General features: G+C 38.4%; 1 protein-coding gene across 2 annotated transcripts; it reads right to left on the bottom strand.

The window, feature by feature from the left end:
- Positions 1 to 2677: 2677 nt before the first annotated feature.
- LOC103700480 (1-aminocyclopropane-1-carboxylate oxidase homolog 1-like) lies at positions 2678 to 16469 on the bottom strand. 2 transcript variants are annotated; one of them, XM_089923934.1, is made up of 3 exons: positions 15716 to 16469; positions 6391 to 6712; positions 2678 to 2878 (listed from the first exon to the last, which is right to left on the bottom strand). In XM_089923934.1, exons 1-3 carry the CDS (start codon positions 16231 to 16233, stop codon positions 2819 to 2821), a joined length of 900 nt encoding a protein of 299 aa, XP_089780060.1. In that variant the 5' UTR covers positions 16234 to 16469; the 3' UTR covers positions 2678 to 2818. The 2 variants fall into 2 exon arrangements, with proteins under 2 accessions (XP_089780060.1, XP_038982674.3); XM_039126746.3 differs by lacking the exon at positions 2678 to 2878 and adding an exon at positions 5660 to 6169 and having other exon boundaries at positions 15716 to 16459.
- Positions 16470 to 16633: the final 164 nt, after the last annotated feature.

Raw genomic sequence — 16633 nt, 5'->3', positions numbered from 1 at the left:
TTCCCTCCAGTTTTAGGGCTATATGGAGCTACTTTTGGTTCCTTATTTGGAGGTCATTTAGTCGGAGTTCTGAAATGTTCTCTTCCAACCACTGTAAATGTCTCATTTTTCCCCTCAACTTGCCGCTTTTTTTCCTGAGCATTTTAAGGGTTCCAAATGATACCCCTTTGTTTTGCGCTACTGCTACTTTTCTTCCTGCAACCCTGTCGCCCCTCCTTTAGGTCCTTGTAGGAGATCTCACACTCTTGCTATAGGTAGCTATGCTTAGTTTAATCAAAAGTGTGTGCAAGATACAACTACCTCTCTTTCTTCATGCTTGGTTTCCTTCTTTTACCCTTTTAACATCCTCTTATTCTTCCATTTTCCACATTTCCCCATCCTTTGCGTTTTGCTCCTTGTTCAGTAGTTTGCTATTTACACAAAGCAACATATATTCTGGCTCTATTTACCTCTTCCACTCTTCCTCCATTCCCATCTATTTCTCTAACCACTTATTTCCTACTCTCTTTCAGCATATATTCTGACTTACTTCCTCTCAATTGCACCCTTACTCATTTGCTCTTTCTCATTATCTTATTTATTTGGGCCTTTCTACTTGGTTGCTGCACCACCTTCTTCCAATAGTACGCTAGTATCATGTTCCCTGTGAATGACCTTTCTTGCATTACGTAGTTATACTTTTTTGTAAGCAAGATTTCTCCAAGGGTCTACATTTGTTGAACCATGCTAGGCCAGTACAAACATCAACACGAGGTCAACATGGAACCCACTGATTCTGTTTTTTTCTGAAATCTGAACCTTTTTATTTTTATTTAGGTATTTTTTTCAGTTTCGAGATGAGATGGCACAATAGGCCCTTGCTAGTGACACTCGATTCCTCAATTCAAGCTTATTTCAGGAACATGACAGGAATGCCAGCATTTGGATTCAAACCTGGTACCTCCCCTTAACAAGACCAAGTTCCTTCAGGCAAAGTATATCTTTCTCGAGTTCCTATTTGACTCTCAGGGCACCATTCCTCAATTCTCTTTTACTTTGATCAATCGATAACTCCTCAAGCAGATGCCTAAGCTGGTCTAATTGGCCTTGTGCACTATTGACACCTATTCCTGAAGAAGCCTTTTTTGTTCTCATTTACTAGTTCCTTGAGCACTTACCTAGTTCTTTGTTTCCAGGAGAGTGGTAAGCTTTTCACTTGCTTCCTAAGTTTTGTTCTAGACCGCAGTCTGGGCAGCAGGGTAGATCCTGTGTTAGAACTGAACAGAAGTGCAACCATGCGCATCAGCCATGCCTGCAAAACACAGAGACTGATGGAAATTGTCTGTCAGTATTAATTTGTCTTCACCATTGTCTTCACAAGTTGCAATTATCAAGCCACTGACAAGCTAGCCTTTACCATATTTAATCAATTTCTTCCAGCTATGAGTCATTTCTTATGACTATTCTCAATATCACAATACAAAGGTGGAACTAAGCTATGTGTCTGTCAGCAAGCGATGATTAATTCTTAGTTAAATGGATCACTATAAGGCATGCCAATGGACTTGCAACTTTATTCAGGAGCACAACAATGATTTTGCAAAAACATTTTTTCCTAGTTTATTAGATGGTCATGAAGAATGTGCTGCTTCGAATTTGTATGAAGTTGGTATAGAAGCTCTAGCATAGAAGCATTTGACAATATGTTTACCTCAACTCAAGCGTGAAATTATACTTTTCCTGCCCACTGTCAGTTCTTGGTTGTTGCACTAATATCATTGATGTCCTCATTGTTGCCTACGAAAATAAGATTCTTTTTCTTCAGTGACGCTGAATAAGGCTTTCAATCCAATGATAAGAGATCAAGGCAATGATTCTTATACCACACCACACATGGACCAGTATAGTATAACACAGTACACTCAGTATCTACTTGCAGTTCTGTGATAAAAGCACAAAAGAGAAACATGTTTAATAACTATCATAAGGTTCCAAGAGCTTTGACAAGTCTATCACAAAAAGTTGGAATTCACTTTCTCAAATTCATGTGCATAGAATCAAATAAGCACGATCAAGATTCACAGACAGGCTACTCAAGTAATCTGCCACTCATGATGGTAAAACAGATTTCCTAAAACTGTGTAAGATACTTGACATTTTAAAAGTGTTTATGAATAATATCTCTTTAAAATGTCCTGCTCAAAAAATTATCTAATGCTGGTGCATCATATAGTTAACGTATCTCGTAAAAGTCCTAACTGTGAAACTTATGCAACTGACATATTCAAGTCAAACAGAAGTGGAAGGTGATCAACTCAGCTGAAATTCAAGTCGCTAGATATCCTACAAGAAACATATTGCATTGGAGGAGAATCACAATTCAAGAAGTATTGAAGTTGGTGGGGAGGAGTGGGTGGAGATAATTTCAGGTGACCATAGGATGGTGCAGCTTGTCTGATACATGAATTTTTATCTTAACTAGTATCTGTGCCCCTAATTTATTCGATAAGGTATCGTGCTATTACCAAAACGTACACAAAGAATTTATTTGAAATTTCTACTTTGCCATCATGAACAACTGTGGTTTTTCGTTGTGGCGATGTGAGGTGAGGCCAAACTGAACCAGTTGCAGCAACGAACTCCCATCAGTCATGATGTCCACTCACCAAAACATTACAAGACACGAGCTTCATTCTTCAACTTGTCAACGAGCTCATCCACAGAGGAAACGATAACACCAGCTTTCCTTTTTGGAGGTTCAGTGACCTGAACCACCTCTAGATCTGACTTAATCTCCACATTTAACTCTTCAGGAGTAAATTTCTTGATGACCTTTGATTTAGCTTTCATTATATTGGGGAGCGTTGCATATCTTGGCTGATTTAACCTCAAGTCCGTGCTGCAACAAAAATAAAACCATGTCCAAAAATTAACTGAGAAATGGACCTGATAAAAAAGATACTGGCTTGGTACCAGTCAAATACTAAGGTGATAAGCCAAAGCAAATTGAAATTTTTAGTACTAATGTTTTCATGAAGGTGGATCATACCTGGTTTCCAATTAATGTCAAGCAAAATATTGAATTTTTAAAAGTCAAATACTAATTAGCAGCATGACATGCAATAAAGCCAACACTGAAGCAAATATAAGATATGGTCGATAAAGAATATCTTAACCTGCCCATGTTAGAACATACTCGAAATTTTGCACCTAAAGCTCATGAATCAACATCATGCAGTATTGCAGTAATGTTCTTATTTGACATACGGTATGGTCCGACTAAGTTGATTTAATAAGATGAAATAAATTTATCTAACATAGATGATCAAAATGCAGCCTATGCAAGTGATGCTTGGTTGACTGAAGGTCATAATTGATGATTCAGCAATCACTTTTCTTCTTTCAGCATGATCGGACCGGACCGGAACCCCTGCTTTAGCCCTGACCAGGACGGACTTGGGCTCTTGGCTTTTGTTCTGTAATAATACTGTGTTGGACCAGGATTAGGTTGAGGGGTGGCCAAATTTTGTCTCACTTGCTCAACTGATACAGCCTTGCTTGGCAAAAGATTGGGTCCATACAGTATATAATCACTGTTCAACTTTCTGGCATGGACAAAAAGAAATTGTCCAAATCTAAGACCGAGCCAGGTTTAGTCTACAAATTCAGACAATTTGGACTCTTATCTATGGCTTTTGGAAATCTGGACAATCCAGATTCTTACTACTTACCATAACACTTTTCGACCGGAGGAAATCTGGTTGGCATCAGATTGACCTAAGTGAAACCATATTAATTTTATAGAACTTTACTCTTAAATTGTATGCAAGATTTTAATGTTTAGGTTAATCAAATCGAGTCAGGAAAAAAAAAATTTATCGCTATAGATTTAACCCAAATCGAACCCGAGCTAGAATTTTGCCACACCTAATACCATGGTTTGGAAGCCATGTATTCAAATCATTTGAGGTTATTTTTGTTCTGCAACAGCTTTTCCTCTATCTTCTCTACTCACTAAGCTAGAGTGTAGTTGTAGAACTTCATTATTCTTCATAAAACAGAAATTGATTAGATTAAGTGAGGTCATGAGGCTCATGGATTGTCTAAACACAAATATATTTTGCTAATACGTGCCAACCTGAATATAATCTACCTCTATTTTGATCAAAATTTTTGACCTGAACACAGCCATTTTGTGGGGATTGTTTCAGGTGGTGAACCTTGGGATCACAATTGGTGTGCTGGAGGACATGCTTAAAGGTGTAAGAAGGTTCCATAAGCAGGATAAGGAGGAGAGATCAAAATTCTACAGTCATGAATCTATGAGGAAAGTAAGATATACTAGCAATTTTGGTCTATTCAAATCAGGCACTGCCTATCCTGTTTCATCGATGATATGTTGGATACCAACAGTATGCCGTCAATTTGCAAGTATATATTACATCTTAGGTTGGCTATTGATTAGATTAGATAAGGATCGTGAGGCTCATGGCTTGTCAAAACAAAAATATATTTGGTAATATAAGTGCCAATTTGAATATAATTTGCCTATATTTTGATCAAAATGTTTAACCTGAACATAGTCATTTTATTAATAGGTGTTGGAATATTTCAAAATTCCAAGTCTGCCCTTCTTTGTCTTTTGTCTTTTATCTTTTGTCTGGTGTATTTTCTTTAGTCCCATATTGGAAAGAGATAAAACTCAAAAGGTCTTTATGTAGTCTTCAACCTTTTAACTTGGTGAAGCAAAGAAAGTAAGTAGCCCACGCGCGCATGAGCCCAATAGAGGTCCAAGCCAAAATTGGCAGATTCGATTCGGAAACGTGTTAACCGGGCGTGTCGCGCTCGATCATCGCGTGTAGGGGAGGTGTTCGATAGAGTCACTGCATCTGCGAGTGTACGCTTCGAGATTCATTCTCCGAGGGGCGCGATCTATTCTTAAGGACAGTGAAATTACGCCTCAACTGATAACTTATTTACTTTGGCTCCATCAATACAATCAACTTGAACTGGATTCTTATATCTTTTGCAATGATTTCTACTACTTTATGTCGTCTATGTGATGCCTTGCCACCTAAAATAAATGTGCTACATAATTCATTTTATCTAAAATTATTTGAATAATTTACCCAATCATTTTAGTTAAATAACATTGCTATTTAACTCTTATTACTAATAGTCTTGTTGAATTATAGGAAGTGCCATATATGATATAGCAGATATTGTGAGTTAGTATAACAATTGAGGATGATTTAGAATCTCATTTAAAAAAGCTAGTTGGAAGGTATTATTGAATTATTTTGTCCTGTATAAATACCCAAGATTTTTTTAATGCATAACTTTTATGGAATTAAACACACACCCACATGGTCCTAACTTTCTTCCCCCATTTAAGTACCATAATTAGCCCGCGATCAACCTTAAAATGCCCATGCTATAATGTCTCTAGTTTATATGGGTTATAGAATGAGTCCCCTCTAATATCATTTGTAATGACCCATAATCTCATTTACAGGCTAATTAGAAGGTATTATTTGAGTCTTTTTGGCTCTCTATAAATATCCAAAATCTGTCCAGTACATAATTGTTATGATCTAAACACATGCCCACATAGGTCCTCGCAATGAGTTGTTATTAGAGGCTCTTAAATTGAGTCTAAATGTCTAAAAGCATTAAGAACAATAAAAGACATCTCCTTTCATATTAATTGAGATAAATCGATATCGGTTGGTCTTAGTGTCACCTGCTGAGAATATTGCTAACATTTCAAGATGTAGAATCCATTCTATGAATTAGTACAGACCTTGTGGAATCATGAGGACCTGCAACAAAATACTTCATACAATTTCTCCATTACAATAAACACAGATATCTATATATATCTTCAATCCTTTGGATTTCAGTGAAATTCGGCAGACTAAATTGTTCTGACTTTTAATCATATCTTAAAATAGTTCAGTGCTGATTGTCCATCAAGTCCTTTCGAGTTGTAGTAGGTGACATAATCCTTCACTGATACTTCTTTATACATCGGTCTTTCGTTGGATAATAACTTCTTGATAGGGCCATAGAGCTTCGTAGATGGGTAAAAATGTGTGGTAAAGAAGCATGCCACTGAAATTCTAGGGCCCACACTCTTATTTGCAAGCACCCTGTGCTCCACGCTCTTAAGCCTATCATTGGAGATCAGCTGTAGATTCCAGAAATACAATAGGAAAATGATAATCTAGCAATGAGAATCTATATCCTTCGAATTTAATACTATAATCAGGCTATGTTAGAGTGAATCTTTTCCTTCTTTCTTTGTTTTTTTTTTTAATGAATGAAACTACATTAGAGTAAATCATGTAATGAAGTACCAAATATGTGATTTTTCTGCATTAAAACTTCTGTACCTAATGAAAAACATACCTGTAGTAGATCACCAATGTTAACTATTAAAGCTCCAGGCAAAGGAGGCACATCAATCCATTGGTTTTGATGCACCACTTGTAAGCCACCAATCTGGTCTTGTAGAAGGATGGTCAGGAAGTCTGGATCAGAATGTTTGCTAGTTCCAAGAGTGAGGTGAGGCTCCGGGCAAGGTGGATAGTAGTGGGCAACAACACCAAGTCCTTTGGCACATTCCATTTCATTAAGATGATCACGATTAAGGCCGAGTGCCTCGGAAAGTAGCTCAAAGAGAAAGATCCCCACTTTTTGAATATGATTTGCATACTGGAAGGTTATTTCTCTGCACAAACAAGATGCAGATCCATGAGATGCTAAATGAAACTTAAACGGGATTTTACCAACAATATATCGAATTAAAGTTCTTTTTATATTTTTTAAATAGAAAATGGGAAGTCCCATTAAGTTCATTAAGAGTGTGAATTGAGGTTAATGCCTGATAAAGTAATCAGAAAGTTGTTGAGAATTTGGTATCTCAAGTTAATGTTTCAACTTATTTATAAATTACTTCTAATTTTTTGAGCAAAAAGATGGACAAACTACCATATGTTTAATTAAGAATGAAGTGGGTACAAGAGGGAGAAGAAAATAGAACATGATAGAGAGAGAATAAAGTGAAAAAAATAAAAGAGAAAAATAAATAAAAATAAGAAAGCCCAACAGCCCAAACAAAGAGTTCCCAAGGATCAATCCTACGTACAACCCGCACATCCCAGGTCCAATGTGGGCCACTTGCAGGGCTAGGAGGCCCATAAAACAAAATACAATGTGTAAAGGGCCACACGGATCCTACTACCCATGCGATGGGGGGACCGATTCACTTAACCCGTTAATGTTATCCACCAATGCTACCTCTGATCTCTACCACAAGAACTATTTATTGTTCACCAGCTACCTCCTCAGCCACCCCCTCCATCACCAACGACATTGCTGGTTTGTCTCGAGGCTTCTCTTATGTGGCATGGACTGATGCCCTTATTATGGTTGGCTCGAACTTTGAGAGAGGGAGGCCCACCTATGGCTTCGGTTCTACTCGATCGTATCGGATCCTTCTTGACCTTGTTATCTCCTAATAAGAGGTAGAAAGAATCTCGCTTTAATACCACTTATCATGGACTCGCAGCCTAAGAATTTAAGCTATTGGAAAGATACTGATAAGATACTATGTTTTCGAGGTATATGATATTTCGAAAACATTGCTTCTCATGCGGAAACTAATGTTCAGGAAATCAATATTCGCTTCCAAAGAGTCGAGTGTTAGCAATATATCTCCTAACTAAATAAATAAATCTATAAATTCAATTAATAAAAAAAAAATCTTAAAGGAAATAATATACATGCATATCATTCGGCATCCAAATAATTCTATTTTAATACAAAATAAATCTATTCTAGCACAAAGTAAATCTATGCATTTAATAAGTTTATATCATAGAATTTCAAATCCTACCAATCTACTAATATTAAATTAAAAATAAAGGTAGAAGAAATAGCCTGATTGAAAGCAGGTCGAAGCGCGTAGACGCTGTCCCAAAGAAGTATTTGCCCCCACGTACGGGTCACCCGGCAATCCTTCTCGGAGATACGACAACCCTACAACCTCTTCTTCGGCACGTCTCGGAAGAAGTCAAAGCGAACCCGATCGGACTTGCAGATCCAGCAAAGAACGGAATGAAAAGAACTAAATAAACTGAATAAAAAATGTAAAATAAAATTTGGAAGTGGCTAAGAGGGAGAAGAATTTTTCCAGAATTTTTCCACTATTTTTCTGAAATTTTTCGTATACCTAAAGAGATGAAATGGAGGGGTTTATATAGGGATTTAATCGGGGGCAATATGGTCTTTTCGGCGGACGCGTCCGCGCCTTCCACGGACGCGTCCGCGCAACGTGCGCCAACGGGCGCACGCGTCCATTTAATGCGAACGAAAACGCCCGTTGGCGTTTTCGTTTTCAAATGAGCACGCGGCCGCGGCCGCGGCCGTTTCCAAAGCGTAACGCCCGCTGGGCGTTACCCTTTTATTTTTTTTCTTCTCTCAAACGCGCACGCGGCCAAATTTCGGGCCGCGTGCGCATTTAAATTTTTCCCAACAATCCCCCACAAAAAATTTAAATAATTTTAAAATCAAAATAAAATGCTGGATATCTTATATTATGTAATAGGTGTAGGTACCTTTCGGTTTGAACCTTCACTTAGTGACAATTGATTACATCTGTGGAGCCAAGGTGGTCTTAACCTTGAACCTCGGTCCATGGCTCAGATTAAATCAACAACACACATAATATAGCCCGATCTGGGTTCTAAGCGGGTTGCGCTGTTATGGCCATGCGCAGATATCTATCATGTGCTTTTTAGGGAATCGCCCATTTCCCATAATCGCGGCCTCACGACTGCACATATAGGTGAGTCCTAATAAGGAAGCTAGCAAGGAAGCTCCTGCCTCTTGGGTCTCGGACTCATTAAGAGTTATACAAACGAACTCATCCTACCGCTTGCTTTTATGAGCACTAGCGCCATAGGGATGAGGACAACATAAAATAGTGCTCCTCTTAGTCACACTTCGGTTTGTTTCTACCCATTGAACCTTTTAAGGTTGGGTTCCCACCGTGGTGATCTATCTTTATGGGCTAAGCCCCATCCCCCTCGACGACTCTAGAACCACTGTTCTAGATAAACCTTTTGTAAGCTGATCAGCCAAATTATTTTCTGATTTTACAAAATCCAAGGCAATAACATTATTTTTCAATTTATATCTCAATGATTTATGACGTACTTTTAAGTGCCTGTTCATTTTTACATTGGCATTTTCTTGGTTGCACTTATCTATTGCAGATTTACAGTCACAATGTAAGGAGACAGGTGGTAAAGGTGACTCATCTACAGGAAGGTCTATAAGTAGATCTCTGAGCCACTCAGCCTCAGTGCTAGTAGTGTCTAAAGCTATCAGTTCAGATTCCATGGTACTCCTAGATATTAAGGTTTGTTTGGTGGATTTCCAAGACACAGCAGCACCTCCTAGGAGAAAGATGTATCCTGTGGTGGATTTAACATCTAAGGTATCGCTGATCCAGTTGGCATCACTATAGCCTTCTAGAACAGCAGGAAACCCACTAAAGTGCAAACTATAGGACTTGGTACCCTTAAGATACCTAAGAATTCTCTCTAATGCTGTCCAATGATCTCTATTTGGATTAACAGTATATCTACTAAGTCTATTTACAGCATATGCTATGTCTGGCCTAGTGTAGTTAGTTAGGAATCCTAGTGAGCCTATGATTTGAGCATATAGGCTTTGAAGGATAGGAGTTCCTAAGTTCTTCTTAAGATGTGTAGAGGGATCAAAGGGAGTAGAGACAGGCTGACAATCCGAATAATTAAATTTGTTGAGTATCTTGTCAACATAATGACTTTGGGATAACTCAATTCCATTTGCACTTCTAATTATTTTGGTATTTAAAATTAAGTCAGCTTGTCCCAAGTCTTTCATATCAAACTTATGACTTAAAAATTGTTTTACTTCATCAATTATCTGAAGATCTGTCCCAAAGATCAGTATATCATCTACATAAAGGCACAAGATCACAAATTTGTGTCCAACTCTCTTATGATATACACATTCGTCTGTGCTATTGATTTCAAATCCAAATGTCATTATGGTTTCATCAAATTTCAAATGCCATTGCTTAGGTGCTTGTTTAAGACCATAAAGAGATCTGACTAGTCTGCAAACTTTATTTTCTTGGCCTGGAATTTTAAATCCCTCTGGCTGGTCCATATAAATTTCTTCATTTAAGTCTCCATTTAGAAAAGCTGTCTTAACATCCATCTGATGAATCACTAATTTATGAATGGAGGCTAATGCTATAAGGACTCTAATAGTAGTAATCCTAGCTACAGGTGCATAAACATCAAAGAAATCTACCCCAGGTCTCTGAGTAAAGCCCTTGGCAACTAATCTAGCCTTAAATTTATCTACAGAGCCATCAGGCCTAAGTTTCTTCTTAAAGATCCATTTGCACCCTATAGTTTTACAACCAGGAGGAAGATCAGTCAATTCCCAAGTATGATTTTGGATAATTGACTGCATCTCATTATCCACAGCTTCTCTCCAAAAAGGTGAATCCAAGGATTTCATTGCGTCCTCAAAGGTAGTTGGAGAGTCCTCTATAAGAAAAGTATAGAAGTCATCTCCAAATGTTTTCTCTACCCTGGATCTCTTACTCCTTCTAGGATCTGCTTCTACTTCTACTTCACTTGTCCTTATTTTACTAGAGCTACTAGCTATACCACTATCTACTCTAGTCTTAAGTGGAAAGGTGCCTTCAAAATATGTTGCATCTCTGGCTTCTATGATGGTGTTGTTACTAATATCACTTTCTTCTGAATTTATCACTAGAAATCTATTGGCATTACTATTGGCTGCATAACCTATGAATATGGCATCCACTGTTTTAGGCCCTATTTTCTTTCTCTTAAAATCAGGTATTTTAACTTTTGCCGAGCACCCCCACACTTTCAAATAGCTAAGATTAGGTTTTCTATGTTTCCAAACTTCATATGGTGTTAGATCATTATTTTTAGAGGGAATCCTATTAAGGATATAACAGGCTGAAACAAGAGCTTCCCCCCACAAATTTTCTGGCACTCCTGAGCTTATAAGCATGGAGTTCACCATATCCATTAAAGTCCTATTCTTCCTTTCTGCTACTCCATTTGATTGGGGAGAATAGGGTGCAGTCACTTCATGAATGATTCCATGATCTTCACAAAATTGAGTTATATCATTGGATGTATATTCACCTCCCCGATCTGATCTCAGAATTTTAATTTTCTTTTCTTGTTGGTTCTCAGCTTCGATCTTAAATATTTTAAATTTGCTGAGCACCTCATCCTTGGTTTTAATTAGATAGATATAACAGAATTTGGATAGATCATCTATGAAGGTCACAAAATATTTGTTACCTCCTCTAGAAGTTCTACCAGAGTCACAAACATCACTATGGATCAACTCTAATAGATCTGAATCCCTATTAACGGATTTAAAAGGCTTCCTAGGGAGTTTAGCTTCTACACAAATTTGACATTTCTCATGGTTCTTAAGATCACTTTTTGGTATTAGATTTAGGTTCATAAGTTGCTTAATTGAATTATAATTTACATGACCTAATCTACCATGCCAAATAGAAGGGGGTTCTATATTCATAATCAAATGATTTTCATTTATTAAAGGAGCTATTACATTCAACTTGAACAATCCTTCACTAAGGAATCCTTTTCCAATAAACATTACACCATGAGAAATTACAACCTTATTGGACTCAAAAATAAGACGAAAGCCTTGCTGGACAAGCAAGGAACCACTAATGAGATTTCTCCTAACAACTGGAACATGTTGGACGCCGTGCAGGGACAGGACTTTTCCAGATGTAAGCTTTAAGTCCACACGTCCTACTCCTAACACACGCGCCTCCGAGCTGTTTGCCATGATCACAGCTCCTCCACTTGAGATCTGGTAAGAAGAAAACCAGGAGCGATCCGAACAAATATGAATACCAGCTCCGGTATCAATCCACCAATCAAGTGCTTGTAAAGTCATGTTAACTTCAGGAGTGAAGGAAACAGACCTGAAAGCTGTCTCAGAGGAGCCAGCGCCGGAAGTCACCATGTTGACTTGAGCACTGGATGTGTGTGGACCCTTCTTCTTAGATTGAAGAGGTGCAGTTTTCTTATAGAAGCACTGGGGAGACAAATGGTTGGTCCGACCACACACATAACAGAAACGAGCACCACCTTCCTCTTTTTTCTTCTTCTGCTCCTGGGATTGAATAGGCTTCCCATTGTAGTGGTGGTTAGGGTTTCTAGGGTTGTAGGGTTTCTTCTTGAAATTCTTACGGAAGGGTCGGTTCTGATTTTTCTTAGGAGGAGCTTCTACATTATATGCATTATTTTTGGGTCCAGTAGAGGTATTATTTCTGAGCCTATGCTGCTCTTCAATCCTAATGGAGTTTAAGACTTGGGTTAGGGTGAGAACTCCTTGGGTATGGCTCAGGGTCTTGGCAAAATCAGACCAGGAAGTAGGTAGTTTATCTATCAGACAGGCTACCTGGAATGATTCATCCAAATTGGTTCCATTAGCCCTAAGCTGGTGGATCAGGGTTTCAAATTCATGAATTTGGTCATTCATAGGCTTTGAGTCCACCATCCTAAACTTATTGAAATCGGAGGCCTTGAACCTCTTTACCCCAGCATCATCAAGACCATATTTGCTATCTAGGGTGTCCCAGAGTTCTTTGGCACTCTTGGCTGTGTAATAGATATCATACAGCCTCTCAGAAAGAGCACCTAGAATTCTATGGATACAATGATAATCTATCTCATCAGGTGTCCTAGAGGGTGTGCTAGTGGAGGCAGAATGTTCAGTGTTGGAAGAGGTAGTTGGGTTGGACCCATTATCAACTTCGGTCGTACTTTCACCTATGGCTGAGATTAACCCTAATGTGGTGAGCCAGAACCGCATTTGATTCTGCCACCTCCTAAAGTTATGGCCATCAAATTTTTCAGGTTTGGCACTAAGATGGTCACTAGTGTTTGAGGCCATAGGATCAGGGTTACAGAATAGTGACAGAAACCTGATTGAAGGCAAAAAATCTATGTCAAAAGGTTGCACTAATATTTATATTGAACTTTGGATGTCTAATTGATATATTCAAAAAACTAATAGCCAGATCAGCTCCAGATCGGTGGTGGAGCACTAGGCTCACTTAAGTACCAGCCTTTCTTAGGCACGTATGCCTTTTTGACAAGCTTTTCTTAGACACTATTAGTTAGTGGATATAATCACTAGAAATCACACAAATTCAATATTTAAAATAACCTAAATGCAAATTTAAACGAATTAACTAATTTTTGAATTTTTCGTTTGACCTTTCCGAATTAGTAACGATTGATTACTAAATTTAATTCTAGCAAAACAATTATTGTAATTGAAATCTAATTTATCAATTCAATAAATTATATATATTAGAATTGATTTATTTTCTTATTAGAATAATTAATTACTAATTTTGTAGCAAATCAATTATGTAATTAAGATGTCAATTCAATGAATTAAAAGATTTATTTCTTTATTAGAATAATTGATTGAGATCTAATAAGTCAATTCAATGAATTAAAAGATTTATTCCTTTATTAAAATAATTGATTGAGATCTAATAGGTCAATTCAATAGATTAATTATTATGTATCAACCAATTTCCGAATTTCTCGTTTGAATGGGATCTGGAAATTACTCCTTGAGGAGTCCAAATGGAGGTATAATAAACCTCTTGGAGGTTAACCAAATTATTACCTCTTTAGAATAATTTATTATTAATGATGTGCTAGCAAAAACAATTATTGCAATTAAAATCTAATATGCCACAATTGTAATAAAAAAAATTTTAATTAATTATATATTACTAACAAAAGCAAATACTTCTTTGGATTGTTAGCAATATATCTCCTAACTAAATAAATAAATCTATAAATTCAATTAATAAAAAAAAAAATCTTAAAGGAAATAATATACATGCATATCATTCGGCATCCAAATAATTCTATTTTAATACAAAATAAATCTATTCTAGCACAAAGTAAATCTATGCATTTAATAAGTTTATATCATAGAATTTCAAATCCTACCAATCTACTAATATTAAATTAAAAATAAAGGTAGAAGAAATAGCCTGATTGAAAGCAGGTCGAAGCGCGTAGACGCTGTCCCAAAGAAGTATTTGCCCCCACGTACGGGTCACCCGGCAATCCTTCTCGGAGATACGACAACCCTACAACCTCTTCTTCGGCACGTCTCGGAAGAAGTCAAAGCGAACCCGATCGGACTTGCAGATCCAGCAAAGAACGGAATGAAAAGAACTAAATAAACTGAATAAAAAATGTAAAATAAAATTTGGAAGTGGCTAAGAGGGAGAAGAATTTTTCCAGAATTTTTCCACTATTTTTCTGAAATTTTTCGTATACCTAAAGAGATGAAATGGAGGGGTTTATATAGGGATTTAATCGGGGGCAATATGGTCTTTTCGGCGGACGCGTCCGCGCCTTCCACGGACGCGTCCGCGCAACGTGCGCCAACGGGCGCACGCGTCCATTTAATGCGAACGAAAACGCCCGTTGGCGTTTTCGTTTTCAAATGAGCACGCGGCCGCGGCCGCGGCCGTTTCCAAAGCGTAACGCCCGCTGGGCGTTACCCTTTTATTTTTTTTTTCTTCTCTCAAACGCGCACGCGGCCAAATTTCGGGCCGCGTGCGCATTTAAATTTTTCCCAACATCGAGCACGCGCGCCCGTGGTCATTAGCCTAATTCCATAAAGCATGATTTGGGCTTCTTGGAAAAAGAAATCTATTTAAACAAGAAGACTTGCTTCCACATATCTGATGGAAGACTAAAAAAAAAGAGTTTTAAAATCTTTGAAATACTTAACACATATCACACAAGATTGGTTTTATTTTTTAAAATTTAAATCTTTTCATAAGTTACAAACTCCAAATATGCTCCACTTCAATCAAAAAGGGAGAGAAGGGAGAAGGAGATGGGGAGAGAGGGTGTGTTTTCCGGCCATGTATGCCAAAGAACCCAATTGGAACACACTTGGACCCTCTCTCGCTATCTCTCTTTCTCCCTCAAAATCTTAGACCTCTTCTTTAGAAAGGGCTAGAGAGAAGTTAACAAGGTCCTTAGTTACCCATAGACTATTAAAGTTTTGAAGAAGTTTTTGATAAATCGATATATCAAATTAAAGTTTCAAGTTATCTATATAAATTGGTATAATTAAACTAAGAAAAACTAAGATAGCATTTGATTGGAAAATTAACTGAGTAGAATAAATACACATACGGCAAATTCAATCTTGGACCATATGATCTTGGACTACTACATCCATGATTGCGGGGCTGGATCTGATCCACCATACCCGAACTACAAAGTATCTAAATTTTAATTAACAAAAATGCTTTAGTAACTAAAAAAAATCTAATTGTCAAAAAAACACTTAGCTGGTTTGTTGCATTCTCATTGCTCCCTTTGTATTTTCAGTTGTGAATGGTGCCTCATAATGAACCAATGGAGTGCTGGCAAGTTAGTTGAGCGATCTTTTTTAGAGTGGTTCTTCTGAATTACCGTAGCATTTCTCTCATTTAAAAACTTGTAAACACAAATAGAAATTAAATAACTCGCGATATGAAAGGAGAGTAGGGCGCGATTGCCATCCCAATCTAAACCGACGGGTCAAATACCTGCAAGCCAGAGGCAGTTCATCCGGTCTTGGAGGTTCCGGCGCCATCGCACAGAACATGGTGTCCCTCCAATTTGCCGCCGGCGCCTGGTACAGATCGAAATTTCTATTGAACTGCACCTTCTTCGCCGGATCCCTGGTGTAGTATTCCCTCTTCACCTCGGCCGCCGCCTCGTTAAACGTCCTCACTCCTGCAAGCATTTCGTCGAGCACCGGCGCAGGGACGCCGTGGTTGACCACCTGGAAGAACCCCAGCGTCTCAGATGCCCGCCTCACCTCGGCCACAACCTCCTTTCGCCGGGCGCTGTCAGAGTTGGAGCCTCGGAGGTCGATGACGGGGATTTGGAGGCGAGCAGTGGCACCGTCCGAGTTGGAGGGGTTGATACCGTCCAAGTGGTCGGGTGGCTGGAAGAAGAAGGGAGGGATCTTGCGGATGCCGGCGTCGATGAGGCCCTTCACGCCGGCTTTCGTCTCGTCGAATGCTTTCATCGCACCGGCCCGGTCGTCGTCGATGGACATGGTGGCTACTTTGAGTTGAGTGCTGTGCGTTACGAGAATTGTGGGAGGAGGGTGTGTGGTTTTAAAGTACTCCACTGGGAGGGTGGTGGGTGAGGGGAAGACCTTTTCTGTGGCGGATTTTTCCTTCCAAAATTAGTACTGCGGAGTGTATTTGGAAGGGATCAACATTGAAAGAGAAACAAAACAAACCGGAGTTGGATTGCGGTATAGGACAGGGCTTCTCTCACTGTCGAAGTAACGTGGGCAAACAAAAGACTTACCTGTGGGAAAAATTAAATGCCGCGTGCACTGTTTGGATTTGGAAACGGTCGGACGCCAAAGAAAAAATTAAATACGCATGCGGACTGAAACTCGATCCACATGCGCATTTGAGAACGAAAATAGCCGTATGTATTTGAAA

This window comes from Phoenix dactylifera, chromosome 6, assembly GCF_051530095.1.
Source record: "Phoenix dactylifera cultivar Ajwa chromosome 6, Ajwa_hap1_PhDact_Kaust_v1.1, whole genome shotgun sequence".
Lineage (NCBI taxonomy): Eukaryota > Viridiplantae > Streptophyta > Magnoliopsida > Arecales > Arecaceae > Phoenix > Phoenix dactylifera.
Note: the sequence above shows the minus strand (reverse complement) of the source record. Positions and strands in the feature narration are given on the sequence as shown.

Excerpts from the sequence above, each read along its gene's own strand:
- LOC103700480 (XM_039126746.3), bottom strand. The coding sequence starts at position 16,233 with ATGTCCATCGACGACGACCGGGCCGGTGCGATGAAAGCATTCGACGAG. Across the intron at positions 6,713-15,715 it reads GAACTGCCTCTGGCTTGCAG|AGAAATAACCTTCCAGTATG; the intron begins GTATTTGACCCG and ends TTGTTTGTGCAG. Across the intron at positions 6,170-6,390 it reads ACATTGGTGATCTACTACAG|CTGATCTCCAATGATAGGCT; the intron begins GTATGTTTTTCA and ends TGGAATCTACAG.